Source organism: Vidua macroura, chromosome 26 (assembly GCF_024509145.1).
Source record: "Vidua macroura isolate BioBank_ID:100142 chromosome 26, ASM2450914v1, whole genome shotgun sequence".
Lineage (NCBI taxonomy): Eukaryota > Metazoa > Chordata > Aves > Passeriformes > Viduidae > Vidua > Vidua macroura.
Genome location: NC_071596.1, coordinates 4727659 through 4750491, shown reverse-complemented (window position 1 = coordinate 4750491; position 22833 = coordinate 4727659). Strand labels below are relative to the sequence as shown.

The 22833-nt window shown below is 54.8% G+C and overlaps 2 protein-coding genes across 7 annotated transcripts; one reads left to right on the top strand and one right to left on the bottom strand.

Moving 5' to 3' along the window:
* Positions 1 to 374: 374 nt before the first annotated feature.
* CHAF1A (chromatin assembly factor 1 subunit A) lies at positions 375 to 14722 on the top strand. 4 transcript variants are annotated; one of them, XM_053999124.1, is made up of 15 exons: positions 375 to 390; positions 1375 to 1425; positions 1610 to 2400; positions 4137 to 4193; positions 6054 to 6295; positions 6757 to 6817; positions 7224 to 7292; positions 7680 to 7903; positions 8041 to 8209; positions 8371 to 8451; positions 8530 to 8619; positions 8836 to 9097; positions 9774 to 10231; positions 13028 to 13115; positions 14397 to 14722. In XM_053999124.1, exons 2-15 carry the CDS (start codon positions 1377 to 1379, stop codon positions 14474 to 14476), a joined length of 2721 nt encoding a protein of 906 aa, XP_053855099.1. In that variant the 5' UTR covers positions 375 to 390; positions 1375 to 1376; the 3' UTR covers positions 14477 to 14722. The 4 variants fall into 4 exon arrangements, with proteins under 4 accessions (XP_053855099.1, XP_053855096.1, XP_053855100.1 ...); XM_053999121.1 differs by lacking the exon at positions 375 to 390 and adding an exon at positions 680 to 757; XM_053999125.1 differs by lacking the exon at positions 375 to 390 and adding an exon at positions 680 to 757 and having other exon boundaries at positions 9774 to 10011; positions 14397 to 14485.
* On the bottom strand, positions 14314 to 20292 carry UBXN6 (UBX domain protein 6). 3 transcript variants are annotated; one of them, XM_053999155.1, is made up of 11 exons: positions 19715 to 20292; positions 19303 to 19460; positions 18995 to 19056; positions 18739 to 18861; positions 18417 to 18514; positions 18012 to 18087; positions 17843 to 17927; positions 17392 to 17611; positions 17170 to 17300; positions 16410 to 16555; positions 14314 to 15714 (listed from the first exon to the last, which is right to left on the bottom strand). In XM_053999155.1, exons 1-11 carry the CDS (start codon positions 19795 to 19797, stop codon positions 15673 to 15675), a joined length of 1224 nt encoding a protein of 407 aa, XP_053855130.1. In that variant the 5' UTR covers positions 19798 to 20292; the 3' UTR covers positions 14314 to 15672. The 3 variants fall into 3 exon arrangements, with proteins under 3 accessions (XP_053855130.1, XP_053855128.1, XP_053855129.1); XM_053999153.1 differs by lacking the exon at positions 14314 to 15714 and adding an exon at positions 15752 to 15897; XM_053999154.1 differs by lacking the exon at positions 14314 to 15714 and adding an exon at positions 15752 to 15897 and having other exon boundaries at positions 18739 to 18858.
* Between the last annotated feature and the right edge of the window lie 2541 nt (positions 20293 to 22833).

Here is a 22833-nt window from a genome sequence, read left to right as displayed (position 1 = left end):
GCGGGACGGGCGGTCACGTTGGGAGATGACGGTGGCGCAGCAGGGTCTTTCTGCTGAGGGACCCAGCACCGCCCGCGGGGAACGGGCCGCGTGTGCGACACGGGGACAACCGTGCCGGGACCCCCGCCATAGGCCTGGGGGGGAAATGGGGCGACAGACACTCCAAATGGAAAACTACGACTCCCAGCATCCCTCGCGACAGCGGCTGCGCCTGCGTCTCGCAGCGGCGCGCTAATTGGCCGCCGGCCCCGCCGCCATTTCGCGCGTTGGCTCAATGCCCGTAGTGGCGCGAGGCGCGGCAGTGCTGGCTCCGCCCCCTTCGCCCGGTGCTGCCGACAGGCCCCTCCGACCCGCCGCGGCACCGGCCCGCCGCAGCCCCGTTCCCTCCCGGTGAGCGGGCAGGCCTCGGGCCCAGGCGCAGGGGCCCAGCGGCGCCCCGCCGGCCCTCTACAAAACCACCCAATCAGCGCCCGCAGCGCGCCAGACCGACAGCTCCCTCCGCCAATCAGCGGCGCTGGCGGCGGCAGCCAATCGAAAGGCGAGACGCAGAGGGGGAGGGCGGCTGGGCGGGTCACGTGGGGCGCGCTCAGCCAATCAGCGCCGCGGGACGCGGGGTCGCCCCGGCTCCCGCCAAGTACGAGCGGGACGGGCCGGGCGGGACCGGGCCCGGAGCGGCGGGGGCTGCGCGGGCCGGGCCGCCTCAGGGTCGGCCGCCGCCGCCCGGCACCGCCGCGAGCCGTGCTGGCCGCCGGCACAGGTAGGGCCGAGCCGGGGAGGGTGGGGGGTGTTGCGGCGCGGCCGGGGCGCGAGGTGTTTCCGGCGGCGGTTGGGCCGCGGGGTGCGCGGGGCCTGCCCGGGGTAACAAAGGAGGTGCCGGAGCTGCCGCCGCGCCCCGGGGTTGGGCCCGGGCCCGCCCGGCTGCATCACTCGTGGAGTCGCGGACCGGTTTGGGTGGGGAGGGATCTGAAAGCCCGTCCCATCCCACCCCTGCCGCGGGCAGGGACGCCTTCCACCGCCCCGGGGTGCTGCAGCCCGGCCCTGGGCACTGCCAGGCAGCCAGGGGCAGCCCCAGCTGCTCTGGGCACCCTGTGCCAGGGCCTGCCCACCCTCCCAGGGAGGAATTTCCTCCTCAACATCTCCTTGGGTGCTGGCACAGGCTCCTGGGGACGTTCCTGCTCAGCCCAGCGAGGGGGACACCGCGGCTGCTGGCACCCGGTGGGTCGGGGGTTCCTTTGGCTTGGGGGTGGCAGTGGCACCCCTTTGTCCTCCCTCACCGGCCCCGGGAGAGCTGCTGGGCTCTGCCTCAGCTGTCTCAGAGAAGCAGCAGCTCGCTGGGAGCAGCCACGGGTGCTGATTTGTTGTTTTCTCCCGTAGCCATGGAGTGCAGAGACAAAGCTGCCGTTCCTCCACGGAAGCTCGTCCAAGGTAAGGGAGTGTCTCTCATCCTGCACAGTTTTAGCACATTAAGAACATCTCAGACGTGATTTTATGAAATACTTTGGCTTGGCTGTGATTAAGCCATCTCTAAGTGGCTTATCTCAATCTTATTCTTACAAATGAATAAATCCCTTTGACACTCCCTGGCTCTAACCTGGTGGTGTTGTTGCAGCTCGGCTGCCCTTCAAGCGCCTCAATCCCGTGCCAAAGGAAAAACTCGATGTGAATCCAGAAGTCAAAAAAGTCAAGAGCTCCCCGAGTGCTTTTGTTCCAAGCAAGGATCCCTCCCTGGATGCCTCAGGTGGCTCCCTGGACGACGTGGAGAACGACTGCCAGCTGGGCTCCGACGGGAATTTGCCTCCAAAACTCGTGAACGGAAAGGGTCCATTGGACCATTTTATCCAGAAAAACCCAGGGGGTGACACGAGTGACCCTGGGGATGTTCCTGACCTCTCCAGGGGCTCTGGCCACAGACTCGGGGATGGCACGGGGCAGGAGGATGTGGATTCTAGAGCTGCTGTGAGCAATGGCACCATAGGAAAGGAGCTGAGCTGCCTGAGCTCCTCGCAGAGCAGCCCAGCAGGTGCCTCCGTGCAGACTGAGGGGCCCTGTGCAGCTGCAGCCAAGGCAGAGCAGGATTCAGGAGCTGGGAGCCAGCCACGCTCTGGCCTCACAGCCTGCAAGGACGTGGCAGGCAGGAAGGGCACTCAGGGCGAACTGAAGGATGTGCTCTTTGAGGGGAAGGTGCCCGTGGTGCTGCTGGAGGACATCATGACCCTGAAATCCCCCCAGGTGGCCTCTCTGGACGGCAGCGCCGCGTCGGAGAGCGAGGCCCTGGAGTCGTCCCACGAGGGAGACTCGGGACTGACCAACTCCTCACTGAGCTCTGGGAGCTCACCCGAGCTCCTGGCACAGAGCAAGGGCAGCACCAGCCCTCTGGCTGCCTCCACACCTGCCAGGAAGGTTGGTCTGCTCTGCTTTGGGGTGGAAGTTGCTGTGGTGCAATGTTTGGGTTCCTGGCATTGTGGGGAAGAGGGTGAGTGGGGCAGTGAGGAGTGTAGGAAAGGTGGTGGTGGTTAATTAGTGGATTGTTGCCCTTTTGGAGTCTTTAAATGCTGCAGCTCAAGGATTTGATCCTCCCTGGTTCTGGCTGCTGCTGTATTTACATTTCTTTAATGAAATGCCCACTTGGGACTTGGTGTTTTGGGAGCAGCAGCCCAGAGCAGTTTTGTGCTTCAGGAGTTTTTTCCCAAGCTCTGTTTTATCCTCCTCTGAGCTGCTGGGATTCCTGTGAGGATGTTCCCCCAGCACAGCCACTGCAGATGCTTTTCCAGCTCTCAATTTTTCTGCAGCTGCCATGGAAAAGCCCTGGCACAGATTTCCCAGAGCAGCTGTCCTGCCTCTTCCCTGGCAGTGCCCGAGGCCAGGCTGGGAGGGGTTTGGAGCAGCCTGGCACAGTGGAACGTGCCCCATGGCAGGGCTGGCACTGGATGGGCTCTAAGGTCCCTCCCAACCCAAAGCATTCTGTCATTCCATGAAAAACCTCTGCATGAGGGGGTTTTTGGTCACCTGAGTCTCAGTTTAGCAGCTCTGCTTCAGCAGGAGGCCCCCAAACATTGATTTTTGGGGCAGTTTGGACGGAGAAGCTTCCAAGGGCAGCAGCACCACAGGGATGGTTCTCCCAGTCCTTTTGTTGTGTTTATCAAGTCAAGTGATCAATTCTTCCTCTCTTAAAACTCCCAGTCTTCCATCTCTAAAATAAACAGACACACTCAAGCAGGCATGAAGTATTTCCAGTGTGGCAGAACAGAAAGCACTCCTGGTGTAATCCAGTACTGCCAGTGGGGCTGGGTTTGCTCATGTGCTGCTCCCCAAAATGAGGGTGTTGCACCCCAAGCTGTGCAGCTGGGAGTCCTGGCAGTTTTGTTTTCCTGGGAGGAAGCAGCTCTGAGGAGCTGAAGCCCTCAGTTGACAGAACTCCTGTTTTATGTCAGCTAAATATAGAAAATAAAGCAGTTGGGCTGTGTTAGCCTGTTAATCACAATTTAAATGTGATGCTGTGAGTGGCAGGAGGAGGAGGGGGGGGATCCAGTCAATCAAGTCACAGTGTGCTGAAATATTGACAGTCTTTAACCAGTCTATGAACAATGATCTTATGCATAAACCACCTTTTTCTTCCCCCCCAATAAATAAAAGAAAAATGACAAGTGTGCCCTGTTTGGAATTTAGGGTCAGTGAGCTGTTACTGGTGGAAGATCAAGTGGACTGTGATGACAAGAAGAAACAGTGTTAAAATGTGGAAAACAGTCCTTGTATTCATAAAGTTACAGCTAAATATCACAGCAAGATAGGTGGAGGCCAAAAAAAAAACCCAAACAACCCCAAGTTTAGCTGGAAGGAAGTGAGTTTGCCATTTTGAAATGTCCCCTGTGGTTCAGAGCAGCTCCCCTGGGTGCTGTGCATGTGGTGTTCCCTTGCTGAGGGGTCCAGAGGGGTTTGTTCATGGGAGCAGGAGCCCTGGGGTGGATCCAGGCTGGGATGGGAATGGGGAGATTGGAAATTCCTGAGCTGTGTCCTCATCCCCTGCTCTGGGGGAATTTGGAGTGACTGGATGTGATCTGCAGGAGCAGCCTGATGTCACTCAGGCTGGAAAGGCAGGACCAGGATCTCCTCTAAAATCTTGCATTTTGTAATTCCAGGTACCTCAGAAATTCCACAGAAGTTCAGCAGAGAAGGAGAAGCTGAGATTGCAAAGAGTAAGGCATTTCCCTGACACCCAAACCTCCCCTGAGGAGCCAGCAAAGGCCTTTGCCTTTTATCTCAGCCCAGCTGGAACATCTCTTTTGCCATTTTTCCTCACCCTGAGGAGTGTGGAAGAACCTTTAATGCAGGCAGTTAAAGTGCTTGGCTCTTTCCAAAGCTCCTGAACAGAGCCCTGGCTGCATCTGAGGCTCTTGGGGAAGAAATCAGAAACAGTGAAGCCCCAAAATTGAGGTTCTGTTTTTATGAATACACGAGGCAAGCGGGGCACTGTGTCTGTGGCTTCCCAGAGAATGTCACCACTGGATGCCACCACTGGGAATGCTCAAGCTCCAGGTTCTGTTTGCTTGGATGCAGCTCCTCAGCAAACTCTGCTCCCTCATTCTGCTGCCACTCATGGAATGCTGGATGTAGAGGAGGCTGGAGGGTCACTGGAGTTTCCAGCAGTCAGTGCTGCACAAATGAGATTTTTGGGGTTGTTTTATCTGCCCCTGGGAAGGTTTGTGCTCAGGAATTCTGTGCCTCTCAGTGGCTTGTTTATAAACTTGTGTGTTTTATGTAAGTTGTAGCTCTAAAGCTTTTCAGCTTTTCCCAGTGCCCCATATAGAATTCCAATCTGTTGTTTTCCCTTCTATAGCTGTGTTAAAAATAGCAGGGATGGGAGGGAGAGAGGAGAATGGAAGCTAAAATTGATGCTGGGAATGAACCAGACCCACCAGTGAGCTGTCAGCTTCACACCAGCTTCCCAGCACCCAGCACATTCCATGACTCAGGCTGACAGTGTTGTTTCCTTGCCATTGGCACCATTTGGCTGTTGGTGGCTTTCTGCAGTTATTTGTGTTGTGACACTGCTCAGGAAGCCTTGATGTTGACAAGGAGAGATGTGAAATCAATAAAAGAAAACTGAAAATACCCAGGGAGGAGTTGGAGTGTCTGGGCACAGGCAGATCCTCCTTTCCTGGTGACATCACCAAGCGCCTGCAGCACAGAAAAGCTTTTTCTCTTTAATTTGACATTTTCCTCCTTTGTGTCAGCAGAGCCATGGTGAGAATTGCAGTTGTTTTGGGAGGAAACACCATAAAAGGCAACACTTCCAATAAAATCTTCCCCCCACTGTCCCCAGAGTGCTCCTTGAACAAACTCAGGGCGCTGGTGATGTCTGATGATCTAAAATGGAAGAAAACAAGGGATAAACTCCACAGTCTGGGGTTTGGAGACTTTATTCCCTGAGATCATGGAATATCCCAGCGTGGGGGGGACCCATGAGGATCATCAAAGTGATTTCTGTGATAGTGGAAACCATCAGAAAATCCTTGTGGGTTTCTGATGTCAAATCAGCTCAAATTCACTTGTGGAAGTGACACCACTGTAGCCCTATGATGACACCAAAGCATGAAAAGCTTTGCTCAGGAGGAAATATTTTGGAAAGAATCTGAAATCTCTTATTAAATAAGGGAATAATTACGATTTTTTAATTCCCATCTAATTTTCCATAATGCTACAGTGGTAATGAAGATGACTCAATACAAAGCTTTCTTTGATGCTTAGAGAAATGAAAATACCTTTTTTTTTTTTTTTTTTTTTTTTTTTTGCTAAGGGAAAAGAATAATTAAAGCTTTCAGAGAGGCAGCACAAGGAAGCTCAGCTGGCTGCTGAGGCACCAGGGGGCTGTGGATGTGCTCCCACCTGCTTTCCTGGGAAGGATGAGGGTCCCTCCCATTCCAGGATATTTTGTGATGCTGCAGGTCAAGCACTGGGTGGGTCCAGCTTCCTCTTTGAGCCACGAAATGCTGATTTTCACCAGGGCTTTGGGACCACAAAGCTGCAGTTCCCTGAGTGTCCCCTTTGTGCCCCAGGATCAGGAGCGTGCGGACAAGCTCCAGAAGCTGCAGGCAGAGAGGGAGGAGAAGGGGAGGCTGAAGGAAGAGGCAAAAGCTGCGAAAGAACGAGCCAAGGAGGAGGCAAAGAAGAGGAAAGAGGAAGAGAAAGAGTTGAAAGAGAAAGAAAGGAGGGAAAAGAAAGAAAAGGAAGAGAAGGAGAAAGCTGAGAAGCTGCGAGTGAAGGAGGAGAAGCGCAAGGAGAGGCAGGAGGCTTTGGAGTGAGTGCCTGGGCTTGTGCAGCTCCTGGGGGTCCCTGTGCTGATTTCCATCCCCACTTTCCCTGCCCTCCTGCTCCAGCAGCACGGGCCTGGGGTCAGGGGGTGGCTCTGAAATGCTTGAGGGACTCTGTGGCCCTGTCCCAGCAGTGCCTTCTGCTGTCCTGCTGCCCTGAGCTTCCCCTCCTCACCTGGCTCACTTGGGCTCTTTGTTGAGGAAGTTACCTGTGATTTGGTAATCCCTGAAATGTCCTGGCACCAAGAGAAACTTGAGGCAGCCTATTAACTTGAAATGGGTCAATATTTGCTCTAGAAGGAATGAACAAAGTCTTCTCTGCACTTAACCGAGCGTGGTTCTTGCCTGGATTGACAGATGATCCTCGTGGTGGGGCCTGGGGCTTCCCACCTCAGTGCAAATAAACCCTCCCTGCTGGGTGACAATTCACGTGATCTTTGTTTTCAAGGGCAAAACTTGAGGAGAAGAGAAAGAAAGAAGAGGAGAAACGGTTAAAGGAAGAAGAAAAGGTAAAAATGCTTTCTCTGGTTTGTCTCCAAATTCTTTCTGGGGTGAAATGCTGTTGGTGGAGCAGGTGCCTTTGGGTGCAGCCTGTCCCCCCTGACCTACCGAGGCTGCTCCATGCAGATTTTACCTGTTACTTTCACACCTGTTGGTTCCTTTGCTTTTCCCCTCTCAGGTGTTTTCTGTGTGTGTTTCTGAATGCCCACAAGTGAACTCTCCCCTGGCAATATGACACTGGAGCCCTGCTTGTGGCAGGGAGGACCATGAGTGCTCCTCTTGAGTCACAGGAGCTGGTGACTGCCTGACCTTTGCTTTGTGCCTCGTTGCATTTGAAGTTGAGTCATGCATGAGCTCACCTGGAATTCCAAAGCTTTGTCCCATCTCAGATTGGCATTTGGGTTCTCGTTTCAGCGCATCAATGCACAGAAAGCAGAGATCACCAGGTTCTTCCAGAAACCAAAGACTCCACAAGCCCCCAAGGTGAGGGATTGCTGTGCCTGAGTGTTGGTCTCTCACAGTTGTTCCTAACAAATACCCTGATTTCCTTCTCTGCTGCCCCTTACAGCTTCTCACGTGGTCAAAACATTGTTTTTTCTTAATTTCCTGGTCTCAAAAGCGTAAAGGATTTTAAGAAAAAGGCCAGAGCAGAGACTACAGAAGACATTTGTGGTTGGTTTAGTGAATCTCAGCTCTTCTTCATTGCCTGGAAGATCTGCTGGAGTCTTGGACAGGAAGGGCTTAACCTAAATCTTTACTTAACCTAAATCTTCACCTCAGACAACACCTCAACAGCAGGTGTTTCTAGCATGTGTTGGTGCTGCAGCTTCTCAGTGTCCAAACCCTGACATTGTTCATTTGATGTTTCAGACCCTTGCTGGCTCCTGTGGGAAGTTTGCTCCTTTTGAAATTAAGGAGAACATGGTCTTAGCCCCCCTCAGCCGTGTTGCCCTGGATCCAGACTACCTGGAACAGCTGGATAAGCTCCTGCATGCCCAGAATGGTGAAGATTCTTTCTTGAAGGATCTAAAATGTCGTAAACCACGAAAAACTGGGCCCACTTTTGTCAGTGACAGCAGTGACAGTGTCAACAGGTCAGTCTGCACTCGGGGACTTGCTTTGCTTCTGTTTTATGAAATGAACTGCAGAGGGGATTTGAGGATTGATGTGGGAGAGGAGGGAAGGCTGGAGCTGTTTTGTGGGGCTGAGCCACCTTCCCCTGTGTTCCCAGTGACGTGGTGGTGGTGGATAACTGCCAGGCAGATGCTGTTCCTGAGAGGGAGAAGTTTGGCAGGATGAAGCTCCTGCAGTTCAGTGAGAATCACCGCCCTGCCTACTGGGGCACCTGGAACAAGAGAACCTCCCTGATCCGTGCCAGGAATCCATGGTCCAAGGACACTGTAAGCACCTCAGCCTGCTGGATTCTTTATGCTCTAGAAGTGAATGTGCTTGGCCAAGTCCTCTGCTTCCCTGGGATTTCTGAGCCATTTTGTTCCCTCAGCTTTGAAACCCCAGACTGGGTTTCTCCAGTGATGGACAGAAATGTTGGCATTTCTTGCAGAAACTACTGGACTATGAAGTAGACAGTGATGAAGAGTGGGAAGAGGAGGAGCCAGGGGAAAGTCTCTCCCATAGTGAAGAGGTGAGGATCCTGCATGCTGAAAAAAAATCAGGAACCACTTGCCCTTGGCAGTGTAACTTGTAATCCATTTTTTTGTAGGATGATGAAGAGGAGGGAGAGGATGAAGATGAGGACGATGGGTTTTTTGTACCCCATGGGTACCTATCTGAAGATGAAGGTGTGACAGAGGTAAGGGAGCTGGGTGTCCCTGAGTTTCCATCTCTGTTTCCAGTGAACTGTGTCATGTCAATATTGGCAGGGGAGGAGAGCAGGGTCCTGCACGGTTCAGGAGCACTGTGTGGCTCAGGGAACACGAGGCAAAGCTGGGTTTAAAAAGCTTTAAAAAGCTCTTTTTTTTTTTTCCTAGTGTGGGTGTAACAAGTCTTTTGTCCCCTGTGGCTGCAGGAGTGTGACCCAGAGAACCAGAAGGTTCGTCAGAAACTGAAAGCAAAGGAGTGGGATGAGCTGATAGCCAAGGGCAAGAGGTTCCATGTCCTACAGCCTGTGAAGATTGGCTGTGTCTGGGAAAGGGCAGCAAAGGACAACAGCACCAACCCAGACCTGAAGGTACTCCAGCAGTTCACAGCCTGTGTCCTGGATCCACCTGTGCCAGAGGAAGAGCAGCAGACACAGAAATGTAGCAAAAAAAGAGCAAAAGATCAGCAAAGTAAGACCTGAAGGGCTAAACAGTACTTCCCCACTGTTGTACTCTGCTTTGGAGGGAGTAGGGGGATTTTTGAGTGTTGCATTCAGAATGACCTGTTTCTGACAAGTCTGGAATCCAAGGAACCTCTGAGAGCTCTTGGAAAGAGCAGTGCCTCTCCAAAAAGTCTTGCTCTGGGCAATCTAGGAAATAAAGCCAACCAGACTTGAGCAAACTCAAATTTAGGATGGGCTTGAGCCTGCTTATTGTTTGGGGGAAAGGGTTTGGTTTCTGTGCTGGGTTCCAGTCAGGGGCTTTTCCTGCACCTGATTAACACAAGGCTGTGAATAACTCACATAAAGGCCAAGCAGGGGGTGGGGATTTCACTCCAGGTTGTTGTTATTATTGGGGGTGGGTTTTCTACATCAGATCTGGCTGCTGTTACAATCATGGAATTCCAGTTTGGGTTGGGAGACACCTCAAAGACCATCCAGTTTCTGCCATGGGCAGGGACACCTTCCCCTTGCTCCAAGCCCCATCCAACCTGACCTTGGAGCCTTCCAGACATGGGGCACCCCCAACTTCTCTGGGCAATCCCATCTCTAAAACCAACGACTCCTCTGGAGTCAGCTGATTTATATCCCCCTGGCTTTCCCAATTTTAACCCATTCTGTGCCACCTTTTCCCCCCTTCCTCACAGTCCTGGGCCAGCTCCTGCCGCTGCTGCACGGGAACGTGCACGGGAGCAGGGTGATCATCCAGGAGTTCCAGGAGTGCTGCCGCCAGGGACGCTTCAGCGACGTGCCCGAGGGCAGCAACAGCAGCCCCCCACAGCCCCCAGGTGGGGAGGACAACGGGGTCCCCTCCAAGGCCAGGCTCAAGAGGATCATTTCTGAGAGCTCCGTGTACGAGAAGAGGCCCGAGTTCAGGATGTGCTGGTACGTGCACGCCGAGGTGCTGCGCAGCTTCGGGCAGGAGCAGCTCCCCGTGCCCTGCCAGTGGAACTACGTCACCCAGGTGCCCTGCACGGGCAAGGATGAGGGGGGCAGCGTGCCAGGAGTGGCTGTCCCCCAGCCCACCCCCCTGGCAGCCAAGAGGAAGGCCACGGGAAGCATGTCCATCACCAAGTTCATGAAGAGACCTCGGGGTGCTGAGCAGGTGAGTTCCTGTTGTGGCCCAGTAAGGAGTGCTGGGAATGGGGCTGGGGGTGTTTGCACCCCCCCTGCTCAGCCTGGTACCTCCAGCCACTGTCCTGCACACCAGAAGACCCTTTTTATGGGGAAAGAAGTGAAATGATGGGACTAAAGAGATGGGTTTCTTTTGTGTGTCTGCAGCTTGGACTCTCTGTTCCATTTGAAACGTTGCTCTCCTGCTGTTCTTCCATTCTCTGCTATTTGGCAGTGATTGCATCCAAGCTGTGAATAGTTTGAGAGTCTGCTTGGCCTTGGTTTTACAGCTGTGTGTAATTTGTGTGCAGGTTTTATGTGTGCCTGTGGCTGCCAGATGTACAGCCCGAGCTGATGACTTACAGCAGTTGCATGTGAGCAGATTAAATGTGGTTCCCAAGTGCTGCAACTCAGCCCAGAGCACTCTGTGAAGGCTCCAGCTCATCCTGACACACACAAAGCTGAATTTCAAGAGCTGGTTTAAAAGTACAATAATTCATAGGGACAAAATGAGATGGAATTGCAGTGGTTGCTGCTTGGGAGCTGTGTTGTGGTTTTCCTGTTGTTGCTTCTGCTTTTCAGGGCAACCACAGGTAGTGCTGGAGCCTAATCATGACTGAAAAATGGGAATTCCAGAATGGTTTGGCTTGGAAGGGACATTAAATCCCACCCAGTGCCAGCCCTGCCATAGGCAGGGACACCTTCCACTGTCCCAGGCTGCTCCAGCCGAGCCTTGGGCACTGCCAGGGATCCAGGGGCAGCCACAGCTGCTCTGGGAATTCCATCCCAGCCCTCCCCACCATCACAGGGAGGAATTCCTTCCCAAAATCCCACCCATCCCTGCCCTCTGGCAGTGGGAGGCCATTCCCTGTGTGCTGTCCCTCCATCCCTTGTCCAAAGTTTCTCTCCATGTTTCTTCTTGGCCCCTTCAGGCCCTGGAGGGGCCACAGTTGGGTCCCCACAAAGTTTGGGGTGCTCTGTTGAGGCTTTAGGTGCTGGAACTTGGGGTTATCAACGTTTGGCTTGCTCCCCACAGGCAGGGCAGGGTTTGAAATCCCTGCCAGTGGATTTATTCCTCCTTCCCTGTGCACCAGGTTAGGAAAGAGCCCCAGAATGGTTTGGGTTGGGAGGGACCTTAAAGCTGATCTCGTTCCACCCCCCTCCCATGGACCACAGATGAGGCTTTTGATGCTTTTTATGCTTTGCCTTCCCAATTTATTCTTGGCTTTTTTGGCTTTTCTACTGAAAAAGCTCAGCATTCAGGTATTGATAGAGATCAGAGACTTGTGAGAAGCTGTTCAGCCCCCAAACTCCATCTGCTTGGGTTTTTTCTTGTACACTAAATAAAGGCAGAGATAAAAGTCTCTGCTTGGCACCCACTGGAAATTCAGCTTATAAGGGAGCAGAAATAGCAAAACAAAGGCTTTTAGGAGAATTACATCACCAGCCTGAATGCTTCAAAGCTTCTCAGAGCTGTGCTGGTGAAGTGCAGCTCTGAGCAGAGGTGTCACAGCCCCAGAAGCCTTTCATTCCTGATGTCTCAATCAGGAATTAAGATCCCACCCCACCTGTGGAGCCAGGCTGGAGCATGGGGAGAGCCTGGGAATGGCTGGGAGGGCACAGCTGCCAGATTCCCACCCTGGCACGTGTTGCTCTGCTGGGAAGCTCACACCAGGGCTTGTGTGAGTCAAGGTGCTCTTACATAAGCTGTGGAGAGGAAAAATTTGGTGCTGAAGTGGGCAGTACCTGCCCACGTGTAGGAGGGATTTAATCTGAGAACTGGGACTTTTATTGAAAGATGTAAATTGAAAATTTCTTGGCTTGGAATAGCTTTTAGGGGATGGGGACCAGGATTTTCATTCCAGGTCCAGCTGAAGGGGGGAAAAAAGAAAAAAAACTCAACAGACCCTCACAGCTGGGCAACTTTGGTTTGTGTCACTCCTTGGGTTCTGTGTTCTCGATTCAAAATAGGGAATTTGGGCTTTTCCCATGGCAGGAAACCTGGGCAGCAAGGGAAGAACTGGCACCACTCCCTGAATAAAAGCTGATTGGCAAAGATGAGGAGGAGTCAGGAGAGAACAAGGCCCAAACTTGACAAGCAACAGTAATTCTCTGTCTTCAGAAGGGAGAGAACATCCAAAGGGGCTCAGCCTGGAGCAAAGGAGGCTCAGGGGGGCCCTTCTGGCTCTGCACAAGTCCCTGACAGGAGGGGACAGCCAGGGGCTCCCAGGGGACAAGAGGGAACAGCCTCACATTGCACCAGAGGGGGTTAGGTTGGAGATTTAGGGAACATTTCTTCACCCAGAGGATTGCCCAGCCCTGGCACAGCTGCCTAGGGCAGGGCTGGAGTCCCCATCCCTGCAGGGATTTAAAATCCATGGGGATGTGGCACTTGGGGACAGGGCCAGTGGTGGCCTTGGCAGTGCTGGGGAACAGTTGGACTCGCTGACCTTTATGAGTCTGTGATTCTATGAAAATAATAAACAGGGGGGGGAGAGATTTCCCTTCCAAAAATGCAGCAAGAGTCAGATTTCCACGGAGCCTGAGCTGCCTGCGCTGCGGGGGCTGCTCAGCACGTTGTGTAAGAGGGAAGGATCCTGGAGCAAGAGCTTGGCCTCCTTCCCACTGTGTGTGCCACTGCAGATGAGGCCTTTTGTCACAAGTCTCAGCTCGTGGAGCTGGGAATTGCAGATTTCCTTCCCTCCAGATGTGCCCAGCACTGCCTGTGCCAGGCCTGTGGCACCCTCACCCTCCTGACTCACACCTCGTACCTGTTCTTTCCCTCCAGGCTGCAGAGATGGATGGATTTCAGGCAGACACTGAGGAAGATGAGGAAGATGATGACTGCATGATTGTGGATGTACAGCCAGGAAAAGGTGGGAAGGGAAATGGGTACCAGGCTCTTGGCAGACACTCCCCCAGGGGAGCAGGAACTGTGTGAGCTAAACTTTGGATTTCCTGCCCTTTCTCACCATTCCTTGAGCTTTTCTCTCTATAGATAGCTTATTCCAGATACTTCTGATTTTTTAAAGATGCTTCTTTAATATTTATGGCCTTCTCTAAGCTGCTCTTGCCTCTTCTGCCCTCCTCCTCCACTTTTGCCTCAGTGGCACAAAGCCCTTGTGAGCAGCACTTGGCTGCCAGCGTTACCTGCTTGTTTCTGGGAGCACAGGTGAGCACTGGGGCAGTGCCAGCACATCCACTGGTAAATTATGGAAAATATTGCTGCCCTCTGGGGCCTGCAGAGCCTTTCCAGGCCTGGCAAGGGCTGGGTTATCACCCCTCTGGTGCCTCCTCAAAGGTGCAAATTGTCTGAAGGAAGTCACATCAGGGAGCAGCCTGGCTGCTGCTTTGCTCCACAATCCGAGCACTTGCTTGTGTTTGTGTCCCAGTTATCCCTTGGAAAATGGATCAAAGCCCCTCTGCTGCAGCCTCTCCTTTCAGGCCACGCTGGGATGAGGATGTGGAGCAGCTCCTTTCATCTCCAGGAGCTTTTGGACGTGATCACACAGATCAATGAGCTGACTCCAAGCACGTGCTGTGGTTTCCAAAGCTCTGGGCTCTTTCTTCCTGCTCACAATGGAGCTCTCCCAACCTGCTCTAAGGAAAGTGGGTTTGTGTTGGGCAGCTCCTCTGGTAGATCAGGACTGGTGCACAGAAATTCTGTAGTGTTTGACCCATTCCAGGCATTATCTGGGCTCTCCTTCCTCTCTGAGCTCCTCTCACCTCCCAAAACAGACAGTGGGACTGCTTGACAAGAAGCCTGGCTTTAATCTTAAGCTGCTTTTGCTTATTACCAGGCTCTGAGATGAAAACCTCACCTCAGGTTTGTCCCCTCTTGTTCTGAGGATGCCATTGAGCAGCTTCCCTCCCTTGGGCTCTGCTGGCACACATGCAGCTCTATTTGTTTGGCTCTAAAGCACTGAAAAGATTATGAAAATCCTTTTTATGGTTCAAGTGATTTTTTTTTTTATTCTGGATTGTTGATATTAAATACGAAGCCAGTATTAAAACCAGTTTTTAAATAGTGTTGAAAAGGAGACTCACAACAGATGCAGGAAGCTAAGACAGATAAAACATAAAGTAGTCAAATTTTACTGGATTAATGAGGATATTTATAAAAACAAAACAAACCAAACACATTCTCTCCTTTGCAGGTTCCACAGCTTCAGAATCCAGTGGCACAAGAGCTGCTCACCAGGACAGCAGCATGGTCAGCCCATCTAATACAATTTGAGATTTAAATGCCTACTAACTCCTCTGTATGTATGTAGAATGAGCTAGAAATTTTTAAACCTTGTGTATCTTTGACCAAGATACTTGAAAGTATTCCACATTTCTTGTAAAGAGAAGACAGCACTTTGTTCTGCTTCAGACCAGATGGAAGCTTAAATTTTTAGATTTAGCTTTTTAGCTTTTTTTTTTTTTTTTTAAATACTGCATATTAATCTGTCCTTAATAAAGCATTATTGAAATTTTGATACTTCTTTGTAATGGAAGGTATCTAAGTTATCTCTAAAAGTAGCTGAGGGATTTTGGAATAAGCTTATTGTGATGCCACTGGGGAAATGACTGTTCATAATGTTGTACAGCGTGGCCTTGGGTATAAATGATGTACAATTATATATGAATTTATGCTCTTGTACCATCCTGTTTGTGGTCTTAATTGCTCCAGAGAACAGCAGCAGGGCTTTACCCTTGGAAAAGGAAAAATGCATTGTTTTTCTTATTTTGGGACAGGCTGGACAGGTCAGGGCTAGATTCTCAGTCTCTTGTCTACATCAGAGCTGGGCTCTGTCCCACAGAAAAACTCTGGGAGTTAATACCTCTGGTTGAGGTACTAAAGGACTAAGCTGGCATCAAACTTGATGATGCACAGAACAAACTTGCTGGGGGTTTCAGCTTTATACAATGAATTACTTCTTTAAAAGATTGTCTGTAATTTGAGGTTTATTTAATCTACTGGGCACCACCAGTAGCTGTTCCCTGCTGTCACTCTCTGCTCTCTGAAGGGACAAGGGAGGTGATGCTGCCCCAGTAACACCAGTGCCAGCCCCAGCACTGACTGGTTTGGCATCTCAAACCTACAACAACAATGCAACTCAAGCAACTGGGATCAGAACTGAGTCTTTAAATAATTCCATTTAATCAGACTAAGTGTAACTTTATCCAAACAGCTTCTCTCCAAGAGGAGTTACAGTGCACACAGAAGCAGAACGGGAAGCTGAGTTCTAAACCCAGCCCCCTACCCAGGCTCAGGTTGGTAATCCAGCCTAACAGCCCCTAATCCCTGCTCCACCACCGCCTGGGGAACACCTCAGGCAGTCCCTGCTCCAAGTTTGGTGTTGAAAGCCCCTCGGAGGAGCCACTGGGAGAGGCCACCTGTGAGCCTGGAGCTGGGAGGGGACAGCAGCGTCCAGCCCCTCTGCAGAGCTAAACCAAAGCCACCTGTGAGCTCACGTCGCTCCAGCAGTCCTGGGAAAAGGAGGGACGAGTCTAAAGCCAGCAGCACTGGAGGCACTGCCCTTTATTTCAGGACAGGGTCTGGGCCCTGGCCAGCAGCTCGGGCCTGAGGGGGCTGCGCTGCTCCTCCGCCGCCGCCTCCACGTCTGCCATGACCGCGGCGTCCCAGGCCAGGCTCAGCAGGGCCGAGGGCACCTGGGCACGACAGGGAAGGGTGTGGGATGCCAGCGATCCTAAAGCCCAGCCAGTCCCACCCCTACCCGGGGTAGGGACACCTCCCACTGTCCCAGGTTGCTGCATCCTGGCCTTGGGCACTCCTGCAGCTGCTCTGTTCCCCTTGAGTGTAGAACACCCTGCGTGCGTTCACAGACTGCTCAAACTGAAAAGGACAAGGCTGCATTCTGCCAGCAGCTCCTTTTAGGGGTGCTACTTTGGGCTTTCTGTTCATACCCTCCCCCACCATTGCTGCATTCCCTCTTTCCCAGCCCCTGACAGCTGCTCTGTGCTCCAGGAGGGAGGACCCTGCACTTCCCTCCACACCTCGAAGCCCCCAGGCAGTTACTGCTTTGTGCTTAAAATGAGGGCACAGAGCACAGCTTGGGGCTCTGAAAGAACACAAACTTCTCTCCCCCCACCTCTGAGCAGCAGAAGACTCTGACAGCCTCAAGATGCTCTGGAAGGTACCAACAATCATTTCTTTCACTCACCAACCCACATTCATTGAAGGCCAAGTTCTCATCAGTCAGTTTGAGACCTCCAGGTCCCAGGAGCTCAAAGGGCAGCCAGTCATCTCTGAGTGCTTCTCTCACAAAGTTGTAGAGCACAGATACTGATTCTCGGGCATAAAAAGTCCCTGCCATGAGAAAACAAGGTGAGAGAGTCTGGCATTTACCAAAATCTAACCTTTTGTGGTCGGTTCCGTGGGGCTTCACCTACTGATGCTGACTTGATGAACGACTTCCCTGACACACAGCCAGCCTGATTTAACTGAAAACTATAAAAGCAGAATCCCCAAAGAAAAATAGTCAATTGTTGGGAGCCCCTGCCAGCCTGTAACAAAGAGCTGGGAAAGCCTGAAATGATTTCTGGAGTTCTGCTGGAAAATTTGAAGAGGATTTATGCTGTTGTACAGTCTGACATCACACAGGCAGCCTCACGCTGGCTGCTGTCACACGCTGATCTAATGAGTCCAGCCTGTTTCCAGAGGCCTGGGAAGAGCAGGCTTTAATTAATGATGCCTTGAGATTCTTCCCTCTCTGTTCAATCCTAGCTTAAAATCCCAACCCTGAGCAGGGGGAGGGTTTGGAGATGGGAAGAGTTCGTGGAGAAACGTTACCCCACTGTGGTTTTGGGGTGGTTTATTCCACCAGCTGAACTCAGCCCCTCCTGTTATCCAGCTCCTTACACTCCAGGTACCCTCAGAAGCTTCTGGAGGTGCCCGAAGGAAGGGTGAGGTGTCCCTCTTACCTTGGAGGATGTATCCATCGGGGAAGCGCACCCGCAGCAGGGTGTAGTTGTACTTCCTCATCTCCCTCTGCTCGTCCTTCTCGCGCATGGCTCTGGTCCTCAGCATCGACGCCTTCTCCACCGCCTCTGTCCTGGTGGGGAGAGAGACCCTTGTAGGCCCCGAGGAGAGCCACGAGCTCCTGGCTGGTGTCCCCTGGCCCTGCTGCTCCTGCAGCCCCTCACCGGAGCCGCTGCTCCCTCCGGAGCTCCTCTGCAGTGAGGTTGAAGAAGTCGTGGGGCAGCTCGAAGCGCGCGGCCGCGGGCGACGGCTGGAAGAGCGCGAGCTGCCGGTGCAGCTGCGCCCGCACGGGCTCCGAGCTCAGCAGCTGCTCCTTGCGCTCCTTCAGCTCTTCCAGCCTGCTCAGCACCTCCTCCTTCAGCACGTAGAACTCCTCCGTGGTCTCTGCAAAACCACAAGGATGGCGTGAGGCTCTTGGTCTCTAGGGCGGTGACACAAGGGACAAGGATCTCTGGGGAAATGTCACATCGGGACGAGGAATGTGCAGGCTCAGAGGCTGTTTTTGTTCCAGCCTTGGAGTAATGACCTCTGCGGAGCTGACAGCAACCAGAGCTGCCCTCAGCATCCCAGCACCCCACAAAGCCCTGATTCCACATTAACACCACGAGTTCTTGCCTTGTCCTGGAACAGGCAGTGTTTTTGTCTCAAACCCGACAGCCTGGAAAAATTTGTGTGTCCCTTCCAAGCAGCTTATCCTTTCCTGGAAGAAAAGGACAGAATTTAGATGGAGTTTGCTCCAAGCAAGGGCTTTCCAAGGCTGAGCAGCTGCGGAGTCTGAGCTCACCTGAAACACCTTGTTCTGCAGTTTGATTTTCCGGTATTTCTCCTCCTCTGGATGGAGATAGATGTTATCCAGGTACCTGCAGCAAGAGGAATGCACTGCCTGGATCAAAGCAGGACACTCTGAGGTCAGAGAGAAAACACAGACCTCACAGAGAAAAAAAGCTAAAAAACCCAGGAAAATAAAATACATCAATGTTTTGGGGCCAAACCAAACAACCAGCAGCTTCCAAACCTCTTGGATTAGTAGAACCAACTCCTCCAGGATGCTGACATCAGCTCAACTGACAAATTGGGTGGTTTAAGAGTTCAATTTTCTTCCAAAAAAAAAAAAAAGACTTTGCTAGAAGCAGAGCAAGAAAACCCACCAGGGAAGGGATGAGCTGCCCGTGCCCTCAGTCACACTCACTTGGCCATGGTCTCCACGCACACCCGGACCTTCTCCCGGTCCTTGTTGAAGGTGTGGATCTCCATGATGGAAGCAGCCACTGGATCCACGGAGAAATACTGGGGGAGAAGGAGAGAAGCTGCTCAGGGAGGAGCTGACCCCAGCTCAGCTCAATTGTTCCTCATTTGCTGGGCTAGAGATGATTTAACAGGTAAAGTGAAATTGTCCTGGGGGAGACTTTACACAAAGGAAGTGGAGGGTTGGCTGGTCACTGCTGGAAGGGACCCACGGCACAAAAGGAGTTTGAAGAGGGAAGGGAAGGAGTTTGAAGGGAAGCACTCACTGCCTGGATGGCTTCTCGGAGCTGCTTTTCCTTCTGGTCTTTCCTCACAATGGCACCAGTCAAGGGGCAAATGAAATAAACCCCCGAGACAGAGGGAGCAGCTGCCCCTTCCTCCTCCTGCTGCTGAAGGAGATAAAACCAGGCACCAAACTGAGCACAGAGAAGTTTTGGGGGGGAGCTCTGTTTATAAACACCCTCGGGACAGGGAGAGCAGCCCCGAGAGGTGCTGAGCAGGGAATGGCAGCATCTCCCTCACCTTTTCCTCCATGGAGAGCCCCTTCTCGCTGGCAGCTGCCTCGGCCATCAGCTCCTTTCTCACTACAACAGACAAACCCCAGCTGGAGCGGAGGCTCAGCACATTCCAGAGCCTTTTGGACAGCTCAGCGCTGCCCTGAGAAGCAAACACCTGCCCAGGTGTGGCGTCCTAGCCCAGGGCTCCACATGACCCCATTTCCACGACAGCTGCCCCAAAACACCCTCGAGAGCCCCACCCGAGCGCTTTTCCAGCCGGGACCGCTGTCCCCGGGCTCCAGCAGAGCCGCGATTCCCCCGGCCCGCTCCTACCCTGGCTCTTGATGGCCTCCTGGGAGGCGGACGGTGCCTTTCCCTTGGGCTTCAGCTCCAGCCGGGCCAGCGCCGCGGCCGCCGCTCTCTGCGCCTCATCCGTCGGGGCCTGACGGGGCTTCGGGGCCACCTCGGCTTTGGGCTTCTCCCTGGGGGCCCTGGCACGGAGGACACGGGGCTCGGTGACCGCTCGTGCGCGCCCACCCGCCGGTGTCAGCCCGCGGAGGACGCGGCCCCGCGGGAAGGGGCGCTCGGGCCCGGCGATGTCGCTGGTCCCGGCCCCGTGTCCCCCTCGTGCCCCGGGCAGGTACCGGGCCCAGGGCGGGGGGGGTACCGGTCGCGGAGGGGCCGGTGGTGCCCGGGGTTGGCGTTACCGGTGGTGGCGTTACCGGAGGGTCCCCCCAACCCGTACCGGGACGGCTCCGAGAGCTTCTGCCCGGGCCCCGCCGTCTTGAACTTCAGGTCGGCCTTGATCTCCTGGAAGAACTTGCGCATGGCGGTGCCGGGCTGGGACCGGGACGGGACGGGAGCAGCGGGACGGGAGCACCGGGACAGGAGCGGGGCCGCCGCGTCCCCCCCGCGCTTCCGGCCCGCCCGCGCCGTCACCGGAACGGGGCGGGACCGGTCCCGCTCGGGCGGCGGGGATGGGGCGGCGGGGGGCAAAGGGATACCGGCACCGGGATCACCGGGGGCTGGCGGCACCCGCGGACCCCAGAGCGGGACCTACGGACCTCCACAGAGCTCCCCCGGCCGCATCCGTGGACCCCCGGCGGCACCCACGGAGCCCAGAGCGCCCGCAGACCTGCACCCCCTGAGCGCCCCAGACCCCCCCCAAACCTTCACCCGCAGCCCCCACGGAACATCCCCGGCTCCCGGTGCCCCGGGAGCAGCCCCGGTGTGAGCAAAGCAGGCTGAAAGGAGCCCTGGGCAGCTCCGGAGCGAAGCTCGCGTGGAGCTGGGACACAGCCGGGGCGTCTAAAGCACACGGACAAGGAGCCTCGTGTCCGCCCCATCCCTGGGAGATCGGCCGAGGGCTCCAAACCCGAGGACGGACACGATGAACATCCCCGCGTGTGCTGCGGTTTCACGGGGTTTATTTCCACGGCACAGCTCCTGCTCCCCCTCCTCGTGGGACACGGGACACTCGCAGCCGAGGAAGGGGCTGCGGCTCCCGGCATCAGGAGGACTCCATCCCGAACGAGGTGTGCGTTCACCTGGGCAGCGGCACCTGGCACTGCCCCTCCGCTGGCACGCCGGGGACACCGGGAGCACCGAGAGCCAGGAACACCTGGATGAAGGCTGGACACGCACCGGCATCGGCAGCGGGAATCACGGCCTGAGACACGGATCTGCCCTCCCGTGACACCGCCACGGCACAGGACAGGCTGAGGAGAATGCACCGAGCCCCGAAGCTGCTGGGATACAGCACGGCCAGGATGTGGCACAACCCGAAATACTGCACAGCTGGGACACGGCGAAGCCTGGGATGCGGCAAGGCCAGAATATGGCACAGGCTGGATATGGCACGGTCAGGATGCAGCACGGATGGGATATGGCAAGGCCAGGACGTGGCACAGCAGGGACGTGGCACACCAGGGATGTGGCACACCAGGGATATGGCAACACCAGGGACGTGGCACACCAGGGATGTGGCACAGCAGGGACATGGCACAGCAAGGATGTGCCACAGCAGGGACATGGCACAGCAAGGATGTGGCACACCAGGGATGTAGCACAGCAAGGACACGGCACAGCAGGGACACGGCACAGCAGGGACATGGCACAGCAAGGATGTGCCACAGCTCGGACATGGCATACCAGGGATATGGCAACACCAGGGACGTGGCACAGCAGGGATGTGGCACAGCAGGGATGTGGCACAGCAGGGATGTGGCAAGGCCAGGATGTGACACACCAGGGATGTGGCACAGCAGGGACGTGGCACAGCAGGGACGTGGCACACCAGGGATGTAGCACAGCAAGGACGTGGCACACCAGGGACGTGGCACAGCAGGGATATGGCAAGGCCAGGACGTGGCACAGCAAGGATGTGGCACAGCAGGGATGTGGCACACAAGGCATGTGACACACCAGGGATGTAGCACAGCAGGGACATGGCACAGCAGGGACGTGGCACACCAGGGATGTGGCACAGCAGGGATATGGCAAGGCCAGGACGTGGCACAGCAAGGATGTGGCACAGCAGGGACGTGGCACAGCAGGGATGTGGCACAGCAAGGATGTGGCACAGCAGGGATATGGCACACCAGGGACGTGGCACAGCAGGAGCAAGGCCCCACTCACAGTGTGACAGGGAGCACTCCCAACGCCACCTTCACGAGTTCCCTGCAGCAGGATTTCCCCTCCTCACACACCTCCCCCCAGAACCCTGGGAATGAGCAGTTTCTCCCCAGAAGGAGGGTTGTGGTTTGGGTTTTGCTCCCGCCTGGCTCTTGCCGGGCACTGGGAGCAGCCCGGTGTGGGCAGGGACTGTTTTCCTTTCCGTGACCTCGCAGAGAAGCCAGTTTGGGTTAAAACCAGCTCCCAGGCCAGCTGCACAGCGTTTGCTCCAGCTTAGCCAGGCTCAGCCTAAGTTTGGAACCCCGTGGGTCGGATTCCCCCCATGTGGCCCCAGTGACTCTCCCGGTGGCCCTGTCCTGGGCCAGGGACACGGCCACCCACCACCCTCCCCAGTCCAGAAGGAGTTTGGAGCCCCGGGATGGCCGCAGGGAAGGAATTCAGCCGGGAGCTGCATCCCCAGGCTGGGGGGCTGAGCTGGGGGCAGTGGATGGGGCAGGATCGGTGTTTGTCCCACCCACAGCCCTGACCCTCTCCCCACACCCTTGTGCCCCACAGCCCTGACACCCCCCACAGTCCCCAGCCCCAACATAGCCCCATCCCCGCTCAGGTCCCAATTCCCAGTCCTTGTCCCTATCCCCGTCCCTGCTCAGGTCCCAATTCCCCTCAGGCCTTGTCCCTATCCCTGTCCCCGCTCAGGTCCCAATTCCCAATCCTTGTCCCTATCCCCGTCCCCGCTCAGGTCCCAGTTCCCCTCAGGCCTTGTCCCTAGCCCTGTCCCCGCTCAGGTCCCAATTCCCAATCCTTGTCCCTATCCCTGTCCCCGCTCAGGTCCCAATTCCCAATCCTTGTCCCTATCGCTGTCCCTGCTCAGGTCCCAGTTCCCCTCAGGCCTTGTCCCTATCCCCGTCCCCGCTCAGGTCCCAGTTCCCCTCAGGCCTTGTCCCTAGCCCTGTCCCCGCTCAGGTCCCAATTCCCAATCCTTGTCCCTATCCCTGTCCCCGCTCAGGTCCCAATTCCCAATCCTTGTCCCTATCCCTGTCCCCGCTCAGGTCCCAATTCCCAATCCTTGTCCCTATCGCTGTCCCTGCTCAGGTCCCAGTTCCCCTCAGGCCTTGTCCCTATCCCTGTCCCCGCTCAGGTCCCAATTCCCCTCAGGCCTTGTCCCTATCCCCGTCCCCGCTCAGGTCCCAGTTCCCCTCAGGCCTTGTCCCTATCCCTGTCCCCGCTCAG